Below are 20,484 nucleotides of genomic sequence, written 5' to 3' on the forward strand. Positions count from 1 at the left end.
CCAATGCGACTGAGAAAAACTGTAAGTCATAATGATCTTTCGAGAGAGCGCTAGGTAAGTCTCTTCATTCTAAAAACAATACCAAATAGACTTTTTGATCTTTTATTTTTTGCAGTATGTTCTCTTTTGTGCCCACCCTACAGGATATGGCCAAGTTTGATGAACCTGATATCCTCTACAATATGTTGAACTGTCTGAGGATCTTGTGTCTGCATGGGGAATGCTTGTACATGGCCAAGAAAGATCACCCACAATATCTGACTTATGTCCAAGAGAAGATGCTGATACCCAGGTGACTGAAAAGAGTGACTCAAAGACAAACAATAACATGTAATATGTTGCATATGAATGTATTGTGTTCATTGCATTATTCCAAAAATCTTGCATTAATCACAACAAAGAGTGTAGACATGCACTGCAAAAACTGCACTCAAAACTGCACTCAAAAATCTACACTCAAAAAACTGATTATCTACAGTAATACAAGGATACAAGGAAGTTTATTGTCACATGCATATAGTTACTGGAAGTAAGAAATGCAGTGAAATTATGTCTGGTGTCAGCCTATTTGTGCATTAATGGGGGGGGGGGGGGGGGTAAAGAGTGCAGTAGAAGAGGGGTTTAGTAGATTAAGTGGCAAGGGCTGCATAAAAAAGGTGGGGGAGGATTGGGATTGGGTGGGGGGCACCAACAAGGAGCACCCAAGAGCAACAGGGGCAAGGAAAAACTCCCTTACCAAGGAAGAAACCTTGGGCAGATCCACGGCTCAAGGGGCTAACCCAACTGCCAGGGGTCTTGGTGTGTGTGTTGGGGGGATGACAGGGGAGATGGGATAGTGTGCTGTGTATGTGGGGAGAGGGCAGTGTGCAATATGTGTGTTGGGGAAGCTTCCTCATGAGACAATGTGCTGTGTATTGGGGGGGGGGGGGGGCAGTGTGCTGTAAGTATGTTGGGGATGTGTGTTGGAGTAGCTTCCTGATGAAATAATGTGCTGTGTATGTAGGGCGGGGGCGGGGGCGGGGGCGGGGGGGGGGGGGGGGGGTGCAGTGACTTACTATTGCAAGCAGAGTACTGTATGTATGATGTATGTGAGTGATGACAGTGAAGATGTGTGTGTGGGCGGGAGGGGAGTGGAGCAGTGACTGTGTGTGTGTGTACTGTGTAGGTGGGGGCAGTGTGCTGTAAGTATGTAGAGGATGTGTGTTGGAGAAGATCCTGAAGACAATGTGCTGTGTATGTAGGGGGGGGGGCAGTGTGCAGCAAGTATGTAGAGGAGGCTTACTGTAGCAAGCAGTGTGTTGTATGTATGTGAAGTGATGACAGTGATGATGTAAGTGTGTGTGTTGGGGTTGGGGGGGGGGGGGGGGGGGGCAGAAAGGCTAGGCAATCAAGGACATGGGTAGATGGAGGAGAAATCAAAAATAATAAATAAAAAGTTCTATGGAGATGTGCAAAAGTTGGAGAAAGTCAGATATGTGTGTGTGTGTGTGTGTGTTTTGACGTGTGATGAAATAAGAAAATAAATAAAAGGTCTGTAGCATAGGGAGAGGGATGTAAAAGTGCTAAAAGTCTTGTAGGTGTAGGTGTGTGTGTGTGTGGGGGGGGGGGGGGGGCATGAGTGCTGAGTAGTGAATGAGTGCAAAGTCAGTATAGTCTGAGTTCAGAGTTGGGAAATGTTTGAGAGTGCTGAGGAGTGAATGTGTGCAAAGTCAGTATAGTGTGAGTTCAGAGTTCGGATGGCCTGGGGATAAAAACTTCTCCTGAGTCTCTCAGTTCTGGCTTTGTGACTACATAGGCGTCTTCTTGATTTCAGCGGTAGGAATAATCCATTGTTAGAATGAGAAGAGTCCTTCAGAATCTTTTGGGCTCTTAGGAGTACTCTTCTGGAATAGATATCTTGTAGAGCAGGGAGTTGAGTTCTTATAGTACGTTCAGCTGAGAGCACTACTCTCTGCAGAGTACTACAATCTCTAACTGTGGAGTTCCCATACCAGGTGATGATGCTACCAGTTAGAACACTCTCAACCGCTGAAGTGTAGAAGGCCTTCATGATGGATGTAGAAACTTTGAATTTCCTTAGCTGACGAAGGAAGTAGAGTCGTTGTCTGGACTTTTTCAGAACATATTGAGTGTTAACAGTCCATGTTAAGTCTTCAGTAATGTGGACACATAAAACTTGTGACTCTCTACAGGTTGCCCGCTGATCATTAGTGGGGTGTAACTGTAGTTCTGCTGCTGCCTTCTGTAATCCACTACCATTTCCTTGGTTTTATTGATATTCAGTGTCAAGCTGTTAGATTGACACCACTGTGCCACCTCATCAACCTGATCCAAGTACAGCTGTTCATTGTTGTTACTAATCAGGCCCAAGATCACTGTGTCATCTGCAAACTTGATGATGGAGGTATGACTACTGTTGGCTTTGCAGTCATGTGTGTATATGTTGTACAGCAGTGGACTCAAAACACAGCCTTGGGGAGCACCAGTGCTGATGGTTAATGAGTCAGATGTCAGACCCCCCACTCTAACCACTTGTGAACGGTTGGTGAGGAAGTCAAATATCCAGTGACACAGGGTGGTGTTCAGTCCTAAGGCCTTCATCTTTGTGACCAAGGTGAGAGGTACTATCGTGTTGAATGCTGAACTAGCTAACTAACTAGTCAATGAACAGCATCCTCACATAATTCCCATTCCCCTCCTCCAGGTGAGTTAAGGTGGTGTGCATAAGGTTTGAGATGGCATCCTCTGTAGACCTGTTGGCTCTGTAAGCAAATTGGAGGGGGTCGAAGGAGGCAGGGAGGGATGAGCAGATAATGTTTTTCACAAGCTTCTCAAAACACTTCATCAGTGTAGACGTCAGGGCTACTGGGCGGTAGTCATTCAGACATGATGGACTTTTGTTTTTCGGTACTGGAACAATAACAGACTGCTTGAGGCAAGTAGGAACTGTCTCTTGAGCCAATGATGTGTTAAAGATATAAGTGAACACAGGAGCTAACTGAGCAGCGCAGGATTTCAAAACCCTGTTAGAAATTCCATCCGGTCCAGTAGCTTTTCTACAATTAACCCTCCTAAAGGCATTGCTCACATCGACCTCAGAGACACAGAAAGGTGCATCCTCATTTGCTTCACATGCTGCAGCTAGTCCAATATAGTCTGTGTTTTTCATGTCAAAGCGAGCATAAAAAGCATTAAGTTCATCAGGGAGGGCTTTACTCACATTCATCATAGGAGGGGACTTTCTTTCAAAGCCAGTGATGGTTCGGAGTCCTTTCCACACTCGTGCTGGATCACCCTCCAAGAAATCAGCTTCAACTCTGTCTCTATAGCGCCACTTAGCATCTTTAATAGCTCTACGTAAACTATAAGATGCTGCTTTGTAATCCGTCATATCCCCTGAAATAATACAATTAATACAAATATAATTATTATAATACAATTATACAACTAATACAATCTAACCAAGTGTTATTACCGTATTTTCCGGACTATAAGTCACACTTTTTTTCATAGTTTGGCTGGTCCTGCGACTTAGTCAGGTGCGACTTATATATAAAAAAATATATAATTTATAGCTGGGCCTCAGATTCGGACAAATAAAGGCCAGTAATAATTTTGTTTCCATTTAACTCATAAAAGAGCTCTTCTTAAAGCTGCAGTTGGCAAGATTGTTTTTATCATATTCACTGAAACCGACACTATGCTCCGACAGAACAACATAAATCAGCCGGTTTTAGAAAAAACACTTCCTACTTCCACCTAGAGCCTGTTATTTGTTTCGCAAAAATCCACAGCTCCTGGTTCTTCTGGTCCAATCAGAGCAGGGCTGTGTGAGATCTGACAGTCTGGTGCAGTCTGGTGCGCACTGACGAGCACAAACTTGATGAGAGGGTGCTTGGTGGTAGTGGGGGAGGGGCATGAGAGTTGTAGACATTAAAAATGTTGGCTAAGTCGCCTCAATCTGTCAGACTTGCCAACTGCAGCTTTAATATTTTATATTGTTGGTTGATTTAATATTGTTGCCAATGAAAAGTCATTGTCCTACACCATGAGTCTCCAACATGTCGCTCTCAAGTTACCAGTCGCATGCCGCCCTGTTCTGAGCTTGCCAGAGGCTGAAGCAGTAACCTACATTTAAACACAATTGTTGCTGCCAGGCATCAGCCTACGAATTTGATAAAAAAGTAAATCATGCATAATTTAAAAAATAACTAAATTTTAGACCTTTTTGGCTATACGGAATGGTTTACATTACAGCACAGCACAAGTTCCATAAATGAATGGTTATGGTTATGGGACTTTGCAGATGCCTTTGTCCAAAGTGACACACAAATACAAAAAACAACATAATATTTAAAATATAACAGGGAACAGTTTAGAATGTTGGTCAAACTATAATAAGGAGAATAGCAATAATAAACAACAATGTCAATCCAATAAATAGCCTAATAAAATAAGCAATGAAAATGAGGGGAAAAGCAATAATAAACAATAGTGTCCATTCAATCAAAATATAAAAAACAATGACATGGTAAGACTATATTAAGGAGAATATCAATAATAATAGTCCATATTGGAGATGACCATGGTCTGAACTAGAGATGCGCGGATGCTCTATTATTTCAACCGTAACTGCATAGCAAAACTTATCATCCATCCGCACCAACGTTTTTTGACCAATTTTCAAAACCGCACCCGCCCGCCATCCGCTGGTTGTTATATGGGTGATGCGGCGCTGCTGACGTGAGGCTAGAAAGCGCTTGCCTGTTCTAGGAAGACTGATCCAATGCAGCAAATATATTAAAAGGATAAAGTCCTACATTGGCTATAGCCCATCCCCAGAATATCAGCAGCAAACTCAGTCTCTGTCTTGCAAAACAGTCTCCAAATAAAACGCACATCGACCTGCCCACAATTTTATCATTATAATAAAAAACGCAATGTGGCACATAATGTCAACATGCTGCTATTTAGCCTACTAATTAATGCCTATTGTACTTTATTTTTTGCAAAAAGAAAGAAATCCTTAATAAAAGTCATTCACATTATAGGCTACTTTACGCACTGTCATGTCAGGGTGACAAGCCTGTTCTGAAGACTCCCATTCATTTTGACTGCATGAAGAGAGCGCGTCTTTTTCAGACAGACAGTGCAATTCATTTTATACCAGCAGGCCGATCGGACAAACTATAGCGCCTCGATATTAAAGAAACTATTATTAATATTAAAAAACGATTAATTCCGAAAGTCCACCGCACAACAGTGCAACGTGCATGTTCACATTTTTAGTAACAACCACCAAACTTGCTTGCTTGACTTAGGCTACACATCTAAGTTTTCCGACTATTTTTCTCACCTTCTTTTTTCTGCTGTGGATGTTATTGAGCTTGTAGTTTTAGCTCTTACGTTCTGAACATCTCGCACTGCCGTTGCCCGATGTCATTTCTGAGTCATATCACTCCATACTCTGTGTCTCTTTTAAATGCCTATATTCCCTGAATGGTAGGCTACAATGACCGTCACATCTACGAGATGTTTAGGCCAATACTGGCAGCTGGCTCATAGGTTGCAGATTTGCTTAGTGGCCTACCAAGGCTCTGCAACGAGACGCGACATGGGAGATGAATCATCGGTCAACTTGCACTGTAGCCTATTCTACTTTCTTATTGCACACCGGAGAGGAAAACATGCTGGTAGGCTACCATAGGCTACTTAATTTAAACTTTTTGTTACCTTTAGTGTGTGTGTGTGTGTGTGTATGTGCACGTGCGTGAGAGGGGTTGCTCAGTGAAACATCCGAATACACCAATTCCACAACACCATCTCATAGTAGCCTAGGCCTGAACAAAGCAGCATGCATAGAAGAAACTAGGCCAAATTACTGCCTGATGAAAATTTTAATATTTCAAAGTTTGCTCGTTTTTATCGGATGTAGGTAACACAATTTAACAATGTATAGGCTATATTTTTTTTTTTCATTTGATTGGTTCAACCGCCACCCGCCCGAATTTAATTAAAATATTATATTTCTTCACGTCATCCGCCCGATCCGCGGTTTAACCGTGGAGTCCGCTGCTGTAACCGCGAACCGCGCATCTCTAGTCTGAACAAGAAGTTGTGTGGAATCTTGTGTCAGATAAGGTCTGATCTTCCTAATGTTGTAAAGCATAAACCAACATGATTTTACAATAGAAGCTACATGCTCAGAGAAGTTAAGTCGGTCATCAATTACAACGCCCAAGTGCTGATCTAGTCAGTGAATTTGAGTCAAGCTGGATGTTAATCTGTTGGGGAATAGCTGTTTTAGCTGGAAATACCAAAAACTCAGTTTTTGAGAGATTAAGCTGAAGGTGCCGATCTTTCATCCAGGCTGAAATATCCTTAAGGCATGCAGAAATCTAGTGGAAAACGCTAGAGTCATCAGGTGGGAAAGATAGGTAAAGTTGAGTGTCATCTGCATAACAGTGATAGTCAAATCCATGGGAGCGAATGGTCTCACCTAAGGAAGTGGTGTAAATAGAGAAAAGCAAGGGTCCTAATACTGATCCCTGCGGCACACCTGTGGTGAGGTCATGAGACTTTGATACCTGTCCCTGCCAAGACACTTTGAAAGAACGCCCTTTAACCCTTTCGTGCCCGTGCCGAACATTCCATTTTTGGTGCTGGATGACCTCCTTACACAAAAAACCTTATTTCTTGAGTATAATACATACCATCAATGGGATATACATACCATTGTAATCAGAAGGGTCAGTTCTATCAAATGATGTAAAATACATATGGTAATGTTGATATAGTAATGAACAGTCTTTGAAAATCCTCTCCAAATGTATACCGAAATTTGTTAAAATTGAATTTCATTCGCATAAAAATGAATTTTCATCATATTTCTATACGAGATAGAGAAAAATATAGAGTGTATGACATGTTCAGCAAGTTGTGGGCTATTTAACAAAAAAGACTGAATTGGAATACCATTAACCTTTCAAAAGTTATGATAAATTAAGTGATAAGTGTATAAAAATGCAGGAAACGGGATTTAGAATGTTGACAGAATTCGCATTCTCTTTCTCACCAAAAACATAGAAGTATGCATAAAAACTAATAATGAAGTCAGACACAATGGTTTAGATGTATTTGGTCCATAAGAATAAACCATTTATTTGTATATAAGCAAATGCTACAGTCAACAATAATGATATATAAAAGAAAAACATGTACCTTACCAGTAATACAGGAAGTAAGTATACTGTATATTTATTGAAGATCAATTCTGAAGAGACATAGAATACATTTGATTCAACAGATACAACTTCCTTATATAAATTAGTGTAATATGAAAATGATATACATCTATAAAATGTATTATTTATGAAAAGCTAGGAATACAATCAACTTCAACATCACTCAAAAATCAATGTGTCTAAACATTTGAAAGTGGATTACATAGAACAAGCCTGTTGAGAATAAACACATACACACATATAAACACAAACTCACACACACACACACACACACACACACACACACACACAGAGGAGGATAGGGAAAGGTGGGGTGGGGAACCTGAAGGTTAAACACAGAGGACCTATGACTCATAACGAAACGCATCCCCTTCTGTAGAATGCCAAATCTGACAGCAATTTTGTTTACCAAAAAAGCAGTCACCTACCGCTAAACTCCAGGCCATACAAGCTACTTTAGTGTTATTATGTATTGTTTTTATAACAAAGCCAACAATTTTTCTTTGGCTCCTGCTGTACAGGAATATGTACTTGATGAAAAGATGACAGAGTAGTAGTTGGAGCAGCTGAAGGCGAGGCTGAAATTTTTACGGAAATGCCTGCCAGCTGTTGTGATAGATTTTCGCCAAAATCTTTCTGGCTGTAGCTACCAAACCTAGGTTCAACACCAGATTCTGCATTGCCAAACTTGAAATAATAAGAAACTACTGAAACAGCAATGTCAATGGAGAAAAAGTGTACACAATATGTATTTCTCATTTGGTCAACGCTCCCTGATCCCTTCAGAGACTTGGTTCCCCAGTAGCAATGGATATTAGGGAGGGAAGTGAAGTCCCATGTCAATGATCAATCCCAGAAAACTGTGAAACTCGTCTGGGGTCTCTTCGTCCCATGCCCCTGCACTGTGTGTTTGCATACAATGGCCTACTAAGCACAACCTCTCACCCGTTCCGGTTGGTAAAACCACATATGCCTGGGACAACAACATAAAAATCAACATAACAAGTCTATTTCACAGTGTTTTAGTGGCAGTCTACACCACCCTACGCACGCCACCTAAATCTATACCTTCTTCCTCCATCCTCACATGGTCTTCAACATTGTGAGCGCAAGCTCATCAGCAGTCAGCCACCTCTTCAGGCCTGCAAGGAGGTCTGTGTAGGTCTTGTCATCCTCCATCTGAAACAACAGTAAAATCATACAAATGTAATACATTTATTAATTAAAAAAATTAAATCACAAAACTACAGCTGTGTGCATGTGTGCACATACATACACAAGAAGAGGTAGCCTAAACTATTGAAGCATTTTGAGTAACTCAAAAATATTTAGAAGTATGAAAAGTCATTTTATTACACATGGGTTTAGCTACCCTAAATCTGATTGCCTGGCTGGCATTAAGATAAAGACAGATTACATTTCACCTAGTAACTAACTGCTTAAATGCAATAATGACATTTCTGACATAATATGTGATTTCACATCATGTTTTCTATAAAACTACATATTGAGAAGAGTAGAATATCAAGTCATGCCATCTTAGAAAATGTTGAGACAAGCACGTCTGATGTTTGACATTTAGAAGCAAGGTAAAACAGTTCACTACAAACTGCCTAGCGAGGTAACAACCCGATGAGAGGCAATACGTTAATTAGCACTACATTTCTGACAGAATCCGTGATTTCACATCTTGTTTTCTACGACTACATATTGAGAGGAGTAAAAATATCGCTCAACTTATTTCATGTAAGAGAACGCAACTTAGAATACTCGCTGACATGGGAATCTCCGGTTCTGCTCTCTCCTGGTTTGAATCCTACCTCACAGGACGCTCGTTTAACGTATCATGGCTTGGTCAGCTATCCGCACCCCACCATCTCACCACAGGGGTCCCCCAGGGCTCAGTGCTGGGCCCCCTCCTCTTTGCTATCTACACCACCTCCTTGGGACAGATTATCCGTTCGCACGGCTTCTCATACCACTGCTATGCAGACGACACACAGCTCTATCTGTCCTTTCCACCTGACGACCCCCTGGTTTCAGCACGGATCTCGGATTGCCTTTCAGACATAGCTACATGGATGAAGGCACACCACCTCCAGCTGAACCTCTCAAAGACTGAACTGCTGGTCATCCCAGCTAAACCTACCATACACCACGACATCAACATCAAATTTGACTCCCTGTCTGTTTCACCGACCAGGACTGCAAGAAATCTAGGAGTTGTTCTTGACAACCAACTAAACTTCTCAGATCATGTTGCCTCAGTCGCCCGGTCATGCCGTTTCGCACTCTACAACATACGGAAAATCAGGACTTACTTGACTCAAGATGCTACCCAACTTCTGGTTCAGGCAATAGTCATCTCACGACTCGACTACTGCAATGCCCTCCTGACAGGTCTCCCAGCCTGCGCAGTGAAACCACTTCAGATGATCCAGAACGCGGCGGCGCGCCTGGTCTACAACCAACCCAAAAGGGCACATGTTACCCCGCTGCTCATCCAGCTACACTGGCTACCTATGGCGGCCCGCATCAAATTCAAGTCTCTAACGCTTGCCTACAAAGTAGTCTCTGGTTCTGCTCCCACTTACTTGAATGCCCTCATACAGGCATATGCTACCTCCAGACCGCTGCGCTCCTCTGACGAACGACGTCTAGCTCTACCACCGGTACGCTCAAACCAATCCAAACTTTTCTCATCTGTTGTTCCTCGTTGGTGGAACACACTGTCAGTTCCTACAAGGGCAGGGACATCCTTTTCCACTTTCAAAAAACTCCTGAAGACCCAGCTCTTTAGAGAACATCTACTCTCATAGCAACACTTACAACAAGTCTTACTGATCCTAGCACTCACCAGCCGTTTTATACTGACAAGTAACTGTTAAAAACAGCACTCACCGACGCACTTATTCTTACTGTACTCTAATGTTTTTTTTAAACTATCCTAAAATTGTGAGAATTGTTCTAAAACTTACTGTTTACCATGTTGTTAGTCGCTTTGGTTAAAAAGCGTCAGCCAAATGTAATGTAATGTAATGTAATAGAAACGCGGCGCCCATTGATTTATTCAGCTTTGGTATGCTATACTGACTTGCCAATATAATGCTTACCTAACAAGCAAATTGGTACTAGAAAACAAACTTACTTACAGGTTATATACTAACAGGTTTTTAAATGAAATTGTCAAATGAAAATAACTGATATAAAAAGCAAACGAGAATACTGCAAGCAGTTCAGAGTAATGCAGCTAGCTAAAGTTACATGACGATGCACTTAGCCCCCGCTATGCCATAATGTTGACGCTGATGAGAAAGCATATTACTATCAAATAATATGATTTTATGACTACAAATTAAGATTAACCATAACTAGAAACGATGTAAAATATATATTACCTCAGTTTATCCAGCTGTGTGGTTTCCAGTCGACGTAAACTCCAACGAAGTGCAGGTGGCATCTAGCGGTCCATGTTAAAATGTACGACTGAAGTTAAACGTTTTTTTCACGACTCATCTTCAAGTATCCAAAACATTTCGCGCCATAAACCCCTTAACCAATCATATCAAATTGAAGCTTATGTTGTCAGCATTACGGGGAAGATTTCAGAAATAAAATCAGTCATTGGACAGCTTAGATATTAGATGATTGGTCATCGTTAAAATTTTAACGAAATTAGAACGGTCGGGTTTGTAAGGGTTAAGGTAACATTCAAACCAGTCAAGAGCTTTCCCAGAAATTCCCAGTTCAGACAGTATAGAAAGGAGAATGTCATGGTTAACAGTATAAAAGGCTGCAGATAAATCTAGTAGAATTAATACTGATGACTGAGCAGAGGACTTAGCTACTCTCAATGCTTCAGTCACAGACAGAAGAGCAGTTTCAGTAGAATGTCCACTCTTGAAACCAGACTGCATAGGGTCTAGTAGATTATTCTGATGAAAGTCACATACTTGCTTGAAGACCACTTTCTCCAAAACCTTTGACAAGAAAGGAAGAAAGGAGACAGGTCTGTAGTTCTTCACCTCAGTTGGATTAAGTGTACTTTTTTAGCAAAGGTATAACCCTAGTCTGTTTAAAAGAATAAGGAACTATTCCAGAACTGAGTGAAGCATTAAATACATGTGTGACTTGAAAGTGGAAAAACTAAGATCATTTCCATTTCTGGATTTACGCCATTTCCTCTCAGCAGCTCTAAGTTCCTTTCGTACTGAGACTATACTGTTCGTCAGCCATGGATGACGAGGTTTAGAACGAGTGGGTCTTGAGGAAAGAGGACATCCTGCATTCAGACAAGATGTCAGTGTAGAGCAGAGTCTCTGCAGCATCATTAACCTCAAGTGCCAAGAATGAGGTAGGAGTAGGTAAAGCAGATGTTACTAATGTTGCAAAATGGTCGCTTGAGAGGCTTCTGAGGTTACGCCGGAACGAAATTGTCGGAGGAGTAAGTCTTCACACAAGGAAGGCTGCACACGAGCGCTGACGCTCCAGCACAATAACCACTTTAAATGCTAGTCCTAATTGATCATGTGGAAAACCACCCCCTCTAAAAACTCACATGAGTGGTCAGTGGAGTGTCCTGAAACTTTCTGCCAAAAAATCTGCACTTTTTAGCCAGGTGTTCTATGGGCTGCCATAGACTCCAATGGCGGATGTGTAATAATAATAAATATAACTGCAAGCGGTGATTTACGGGGTCCGAGCAAAACGGACATGAGGCAGCATAGCTTTTTAGTTTTACATATGCTTTGATTGTTTGGGCCCAATTGTTCAAAAGAAACGTGATCGGATTTCGGTTATCAGATTTCAGTTACCGGATTTCGGCTATCGGATTGGATCAAATCTTGAAAATGGCTTGTTCAAAGGGAAACAAGGATCCTGAAATTGGATTATATCACATAATCTATTCTTGGTTTTGATCTAGATAAAACCTTCACTTTGTGTTGTTCAAAACTTTTGAGTTGGATTGGAATAAATTTGATGCATAAAATTAGGATTACCCTGTGCTGTAACGTTATAGTGTGCTAAACTCCACAACCTAATTGTATTCTAACAATACCCTATTCTAGTGTGCTAACCTCCACAACCCAACAGTATTCTAACAGTAGTATTCTAGTGCGCTAATCTCCACAACTCAATAGTATTCTAACAATACTCTATTCTACAGGACTATGCATTTGTCATGGATAAGATGAAGGGTCTGATAATGGAAGGCAGTGTTCCCCACAGAATGGAATTGTATTTGTGGTGGTAGGTGAAGGGGGTGGGGGTGGGTTCTGTGTTGGAGTCCATAAAATGAACAGCCTATAATTATGCAGTTATACTTGCCTTGCACGACAAGTCCTGACAAGTAGCTGTAACGTTATAGTGTGCTAACCTCCACAACCCAACAGTATTCTTAACAGTATTCTATTCTAGTATACTAACCTCCACAACCCAACTGAAGGAATTGTAGGGGGCGATGCGGGTCGAGGTAGAGTGAGTGTGTGGCGAGCAGGCAGAGCCTGCATGACACGGAGATGGCAGGTTTCGGTGAACTTTGAATTTCAATTCATCTGTTCTTTTGTTCTTTACTTGTATGTGTGCTGCATCAAAGAGGAAACAAACAGAAAATGGAGTAATCAGTGAAATGGGGTAAATCAGTACAGATCCCAACTCACAAACAAACCAATTGACATTTGAACAATAAACTGAAATCATATGGCTATATAAGGTACAACTAAACAATACTTGACATCCCAAGTCAACCAACATCACCTAATCATCTCTCACATGGGACTCCAACACACCAAACCAACAAACAAAGACCTTAACTTTACACATGATGGCAGAGCTACTTTACAAACTGATAAACATCACAAAAGTTATAGTGAGGGTCATTAAAGTGATGACTTACATTAACGCAAAGACACACACAGAGCAGGACACACTGGAGTACTGGGTTGAGATGAACAAAAGAGTGAACTGAGGGCGAGCAAACAATTTATCCTGGTCTGAGCCCCTGCTCTGGAGCTACAGGGTTTCGCAGGTAAACTGGGTGTGGTTAGGTGGCAGAGCCAAACAATCCTGCAATTTCTCCACAGCACTTTCACCTCAAGCCCTCCTTACACTGACAGACTTTGGAAAGATTTGCAAAGATTTGGAAAAGATTTTTGAAAGACTACAGTCTCAGACCCTCTCACATCTAAAGACAAGTAGTAGAGTTTTAAGTCACAGCCTATGATTTTGCAATAACTGGGGATCTTGCAGGGTCACTATTTACAAGACTGCAACACGATTCCTTTAAATTATCACCCGTCGTGGGTTGTATTACCCTCCACAACCCAACAGCATTCTATTGTAGTATGCGAACATCCACAATCCAACAGTATTCTAACACTAATGCTTCAAGTGGGATTTGAACTCTCAACCTAAGGATCACCAGTACAAGGCATTATCCCACTGAGCCACTGTCAATCCTACATGTTAGCCAGTCACATTCACATGGTGAAAATGTGTATTGGTAAACACACAACAAGAAAAACTCCAAGCATGCATTTGACAATAAAATGAAGGGCTTCCCTAAAAGAGTACACCTGAAAACTTTTTTGAAATTCTGGGGCAATTAGACATTTTTAGAGATTAACACTAATGGATGAAATATAAATATGACAGACGTAATGATGAAGGAAAAATAGTAAACAAAGAAGTTCCCCTAAATGTCAGAGTGTCTCGGCATTCTGATTCTTGGCAACTAATGACTGTGTATGTTGATTGCCTGATGTCATTCAGGTGCTGTTCAATGGTGTGAATCTTCAATAACCAATAGTATTCGAGCTAGAGCCTAAAGCTCTACCGGGGATTCGTACTCTCAACCTAACAAACACCAGCACTAGGCATTATCCCACTGAGCCACTGACAATCCTACATATTTGGCAGTCACATTCACATGGTGAAAATGTGTGTTGGCAAACACACAACATCAAGAAAATTCCTAGCATACATTTGACAATAGAATTAAGGGCTTTATAAAAAAAAGAGTACAGATCTGAAAATGTGCACTGTTAATGGTATCCACATAATGATGGTTGTATGGTTGTTCTCCAAGGAAAAAAATTTACTCATATAGGAATATAGGAGGAATGGGCTGAGTGGTCGAACTTTATTGGTCTATATCTCTGAAATGGAACAACATATCCAAATTCTTTTGATAACTTTTGTGAGGCTTTGTCTAAACATTGTCTGTGAGAATTTTGGTGAAGATTTGATAATTTTTGAAGCCTGTGAAACTTTTTATGATGTTTGGCTTTTCTCTGAAATTGTGGCAAAAGTAAATATTTTTAGAGCATAAGACCAGGGTGAAAAAGATGCATCTGAATGTAGAGATTAATATGATGAAAGAATTTTGAGTCTAGGTCAATCTGGTAAGGAGAAATAAGCATTTTTGACAAGAGCGCCACCTTTGGGTGCAGTACCCCAAATTTTGGGTTATGGGTAGTGGGGGGTACTGGTAACAATACTTGAAAATGTGAAGTTTCTAGGACTTACGGTTTATAGGAATATAGGTGATCTAGGAAAAATGCCCTAAGTGGTCTAACTTTATTGGCCTATATCTCTGAAATGAAACAAAATATCAAAATTCTGAGCGATAACTTTTGTGAGGCTTGGTCTAAACATTGTCTGTGAGAATTTTGGTGAATATTTGATTATTTTTGAAGAGTGTGAAACTTTTTATAATGTTTGGCTTTTCCATGAAATTGTGTCAAAAGTAAACATTTTTAGACCATAAGACCAGGGCCAAAAAGATGCATCTGAGTTTAGAGATTAATATTATGAAGGAATTTTGAGTCTAGGTCAATCTGGTAAGGAGAAATTAGCATAATTAACTTTTTTCCCCAATAGCGCCACCTTTGGGTGCAGTACCCCAAATTTTGGGTTATGGGCAGAGGGGGGTACTGGTAGCCATACCTGAAAATTTGAAGAGTTTTGGAGTTACGGTTTAGGCTGCAGTATGACTTTTACAGAATTTTGGCCAAAAATGAACGGTACAGAAACAATAGGGGTCCTGCAGCTACGCTGCTCGGACCCCTAATAATAGGAAAAGCTAGTAACTCAATGGGTGCCTTCGCTGCTTGGCCCCCAAATATAGCTGCAAGCAGCAATGTGGGGGCCAAGCAGTGTGCTATAGCAGGAATGGCGTTGCCATGGCATGAGCAAGCACTCACAGCAAGAAGCCAAATTACACCAATGTCCTTGTGCATTCTCACAATCAGCTACAATGTCCCTCTACCAAGTTTGGACTTCATACACCAAAGTGTTGCTGAGATCTGAGCTCACTTTCTTTATTACAGCACCCCTAGAGGCCAAATGAGACCACTTTCCTTGCATGTCCTCACAATCAGCTAATATGTCCATGTATCAAGTTTGGACTTCATACAATGAAGCGTTGCTGAGATATGAGCCCACTTCCTGTATTACAGCGCCCCCTATAGAGGCCAAATGATGCCAATTTCCTACTGTGTCCTCACAATCAGATAGCAAGTCCCTGTACCAAGTTTGGACTTCATACATCAAATCGTTGCAGAGATACATGCCCACTTCCTGTATTGCAGCGCCCTCTATAGAGGCCAAATGATGCCAATTTCCTAGTGCATCCTGACAATCAGATACCAAGTCCGTGTACCAAGTTTGGACTTCATACATTAAAGTGTAGCCGAGATGTTAGCCCACTTCCTGTTAGGGGGCATCGTTGCCATGTGTGATTGGCTGTCACGGGCAAACAAACTTGAAAATAAAAAATCTGACAAGTATCGTTCGTGCGGCTCGGTCTGAAGATCATCTCCGCCAAGTTCTGTGAAAATCGGATGAAATTTGTAACCGCTGAAACTTTTCGTAGAATTTGGACTAAATCCAATATGGCGGAGGTCCAATATGGCGGAAAGTGACGGGATAGAGGTCGATGAACTCGAGATTCATCAAGGATTCAGACGCTACCTCAATTGTGAAAATCAGACAAAAGAGTCAAGGATCACGCACCTGAACACATGTCCAGCGTTGAACTGGTGGTGGCGCTAGAGTGTTCGATGTATATGCATAAAAATTGCTGTGAGTGATTGGGACAGTGTCCTGACTAATGGTATCGAGTTTTGTTATGTTAACTCAAAGTGCCACAGAGATTTTAGTCCACTTCCTGTTTGGCGCTTCATCGCCATATTTGATTGGCTGTCACGGGCAAACAAAATTGAAATTGAAAAATTTCAGATTTGGAATAATAATAGGAAAAGCTAGTAACTTAATGGGTGCCTTCGCAGCTTCCCTGCTTGGCCCCCAATAATAAGAAAAGCTAGTAACTCAATGGGTGCCTTCACAGCTTTGCTGCTTGGCCCCCAATAATAGGAAAAGCTAGTAACTCAATGGGTGCCTTTGCAGCTTCGCTGCTTGGCCCCCAATAAGAAAACTTAAGAAGAACAAATAAGTGTGCTGCTTTCAGCAAGCTAAATTGCTAACTATGCTAAATTAGCTGAGTCACATGGTTAGCATAGTTAGCATGTTAGCATTGCTAGCATTTTTAACAAAACTGCTAAAAATGATTAGGTATGTTAGCTAGGTCACATAGTTAGCATTTTAGCATAACTGCTAAAAAATATTAGCTAAGTTAGCTAAGTCACATGGTTAGTATAGTTAGCATTGTTAACATAGTTAGCAGCATTAACATTATTAGCATTTTTTTAAAATGTTAGAAAACATTAGCTAAGTTAGCTAAGTAATTTGGTTACCATTATTATCTTTGTTAACATAGTTAGCATAAGCATATCAGATGGAAGAGGAGACACAGGGCTATCCATTGGTACCATGTATATCGATCCTTCTGGCTTATAAAAACAGACAAAGTGACGGCAAAATAATAACGTCATGTACACAAACCAACGCTGCACACCCATTACTCTCGTTTGAATTACTCGTGGACCCGTGATCGGATAGATATGCCACGCATGTCACATGACTCAGAGCTATCATTTGATATTTTATACATCCTTCTGGGTTATAAAACAAACAAAGTGACAGCAAAATAATAACTTCATATAGCTGGACTTACCCCACGTTTTTGTCTGTTTTTGTGGCAAAGCATGTTTATAATCCCGTGCCATCATGTGTTTCTCTATGGCAAAGCATGTTCATAATCCGGTTTTGAGATCCTAACAAATTCCTGCATGGCATCCAATTCAAGGCTCACATTGCATCCCAATTTGTTCAAATAAGAAACACCTTTTTTCCTTTACTTTGTTCATGGCAATGCAGTAAAAAGTTGAGAATCATTATGAGTGCATAGTTGCATACACCATAGGCGCACACAGGGCTAACACGCAAACTCGGGTCAAGTCAGGTCAGATCAGTTCGTGTCTCAAATATGGAGCGCAGAAAGGTAATTTTTCATCACTAAATAAAAAATGGCATTTATTTCCATAAATCACACACCACATATTTCTGTAAATTGCTCAGCCCCAGAGTATCCCTCCAACATGGCAATTATATTGTCCGATTCAGGACTGTCTGCCCTACACCCCACATGTTGCTAGGTTACGGGGACGCTGGCGAGACACGCCGCTCCGTCTGGCATCATGTTTTTGTTTGTTTTTATGTAATGTTCGTAATTTTATGTAATGTTCTGTTATTTTTTTTGTATTTATTTGTCAAGTTAAATGTTTTCACCTTTTATTTACGTTACTTTCGATAGTTTTTGTGTTATTCTCGGTCCTTTTTTCTGGCTGATAACTAACGGTAACGTTAGTTTCTATTCGACTGGGCTGATGAGCTTGCCTTGACTAGAAGCTAGCCGTCCCTCTTCCATCTGACGCTGCACATCCTCTGTCTGGACTCGTCTGGACGGAAAGATTGCTCAGGGCAATGGGCCTACTCTGCGAGAGATCTGCAGCAGCCACGACCACCGAGCTGCGGCTGACCTGCGAGCTGCCATAACGTTAACATTAACGTATAGCCTCTGACGCTGGGTGCCTGCAGTCTGGATTGAGTGCTGACGTGGGGAGCTCTGATGGCGACGTCGGGAGAAGCAACAAACGTCTTGCTAAAGCCACCGAGCTGCTGATCAGCAGGAAGATCGCCCATCATGACTTCAGACTGTTGTTCTTCTGGTGCTCTGCTCTCCAGACTGCCAGTAGTGCTAAATCTGAGTTGGTCAGTGAAAGATCTTTGTTGGTCTTGTATTGGCAGTTTCACGCGGGTCATCATTGCCCTTGGACTTTTTCAGCCGGTTGGAAATTGGACTAATTTTAACATGATTATTATTATTTTATTTATTTATTTTCAATTTTCTGTGTTGTCTGTCTTGTATGTCTTAGTGTCACGGGAACGCTGGCGACTACGCCGCTCCGTCCGGCATCTTTTGTCTTTGTTATTTTTAAAAAAAAATTTTTTTGTCATCTGGTGTCAACGCTGGCGACTACGCCGCTCCGTCTGGCATTTTTTGTCTTATTGTCTTTTGTTTTTTGTCAATGTATTGTATGTAGAGCGCTTTGGGTTGCACTTTGTGCATGTTAAATGCGGTATACTAAATAAAACTGACTTGACTTGACTTGACACACACATAAAATGCATGTAGAGCTATGAGCTTGCTGTGGTGAGATACATGTCAAAATATAATAATTTTTATAATACGCTTTTTTTATTTTAATTCTTTAAAAATCTAAATAAAATCAATGCTAGTACTAATACCTGAAATGAGAATTGGATGGCCTAGACTCTGCTGAAAAAAACAATATATAATATGTGTGTGTGGCACTTACAATGACCAGAATAAATCCTTATGAATAAAGATAGTGAAAATGCCCTAAAAACAGCTTAGGGTTCTAAGGGTTAAATGACATGCAAATAAGTTGTTCATGTTCAATGCTTTCATTGTAACCTGTTTGTGTGCCTCCTTAGCCTGTGGAACATGCTGAAGTCTGAGTTCTGCCAACTAGCTTCCCTAGCTGTGCCCCAACTGCTTCATGCTCTTTCACTCTCTCATGGAGCTGACATTTTCTGGAGTCTGGTGGATGCTAACTTTAATAATAAAGACTGGAAGATCCGCTTTGAGGCAGGTAAGAGTCATTGGAACGCTTGACCTCCCGTTTAATGATTTATTGCTGAATGTACTGTAAATGTGAACCATTTGAAATGACATCTTTTTCTGTATTAATTGGTCGTAGAATGTGGTCTGATCTTCATCCAAATCATAAGTATAGGGAAACACAATGGGCTTAAGGTTATATATCAAAATAACGTACCGTATTTTCCGGACTATAAGTCACACTTTTTTCATAGTTTGCCTTGTCCTGCGACTTATAGTCAGGTGCGACTTGTATATGAAAAAATATATATAATTGAACATGTTTTTAAATGTTAATTCATATTAACTGACATATGAACCCTACATAAAACATTACCGTCTACAGCCGCAAGAGAGCGCTCTCAAATGCACAAGTTCTGTGCACTTTCAGTCAGAGATTAGTGCTTGCACTATGCCTGAAACACACATGCATACCTAAATCCTTATGGAAGAATATTAGACTTGAGTATTAGACTCAAGTTTTGTACGTGTGTATCACGTTTTGAAACTGTAGAAATTATTTGTAACTGTAAAAATGATCTGTACAAGTAATTGTCAAAATTACAAATATGCCCTACACTTACAAATCTATTCTACAGGTACGGATCAGTTTTACAGCTACAAATCATCCTACAGTTAAATAAAATGTTACTATTACAAACATATTCTACAATTACAAATCAATATTCTACGCACAAAAAGTTGTCCTACAGTTACAAATCTTTTCTGCAAGTCATGACCGCATCATCAATGTAATTTATCAACTAATTCTGGCTGTCAAATAGACGTCTAGATTATGGCCTGGCAGAACGTCTACTTGCAACTAATTTTGGTTGTCTATAGACGTTCAAAACTGGGTCGGCCTGGACTATTGTTTCAATGTCATTTATCAACTAATTCTGGCTGTCAAATAGACGTCCAGATCATAGCCTGGACGGACCGACATAATATCAACTTGTCTTGGACGTCCATAGACGTTGCTTGCTCAGTGGGTTATGACTCCTGCCAACTGTATCCTCTGCCCACAACATTTTCAAAATAAAAGTCCTCACTGCAATAATTCCCTAATAAATAATTTAACTACTTAAACTATTCAACTATTTACCGGTTCAGCCATTCCAACTGTCAGTTGTCATCAACTATGACTCCCGCCAA

At 40.7% G+C, this 20,484-nt stretch overlaps 1 protein-coding gene across 6 annotated transcripts in view; it reads left to right on the forward strand.

Annotated features, from left to right (window-relative positions):
- Nucleotides 1-20,484, forward strand: part of LOC121709816 (protein unc-79 homolog) — a 311,977-nt gene that overhangs the window by 134,708 nt on the left and 156,785 nt on the right. For all 6 annotated transcript variants that reach the window (XM_042093431.1, XM_042093433.1, XM_042093432.1 and 3 more), the window contains exons 22-23: nt 144-292; nt 19,164-19,321. In XM_042093431.1, coding sequence (XP_041949365.1) covers nt 144-292; nt 19,164-19,321 — 307 coding nt within the window. The remainder of the gene's footprint in view (nt 1-143; nt 293-19,163; nt 19,322-20,484) is intronic.

This window comes from Alosa sapidissima, chromosome 5, assembly GCF_018492685.1.
Source record: "Alosa sapidissima isolate fAloSap1 chromosome 5, fAloSap1.pri, whole genome shotgun sequence".
In the NCBI taxonomy this organism is placed as follows: Eukaryota; Metazoa; Chordata; class Actinopteri; order Clupeiformes; family Clupeidae; genus Alosa; species Alosa sapidissima.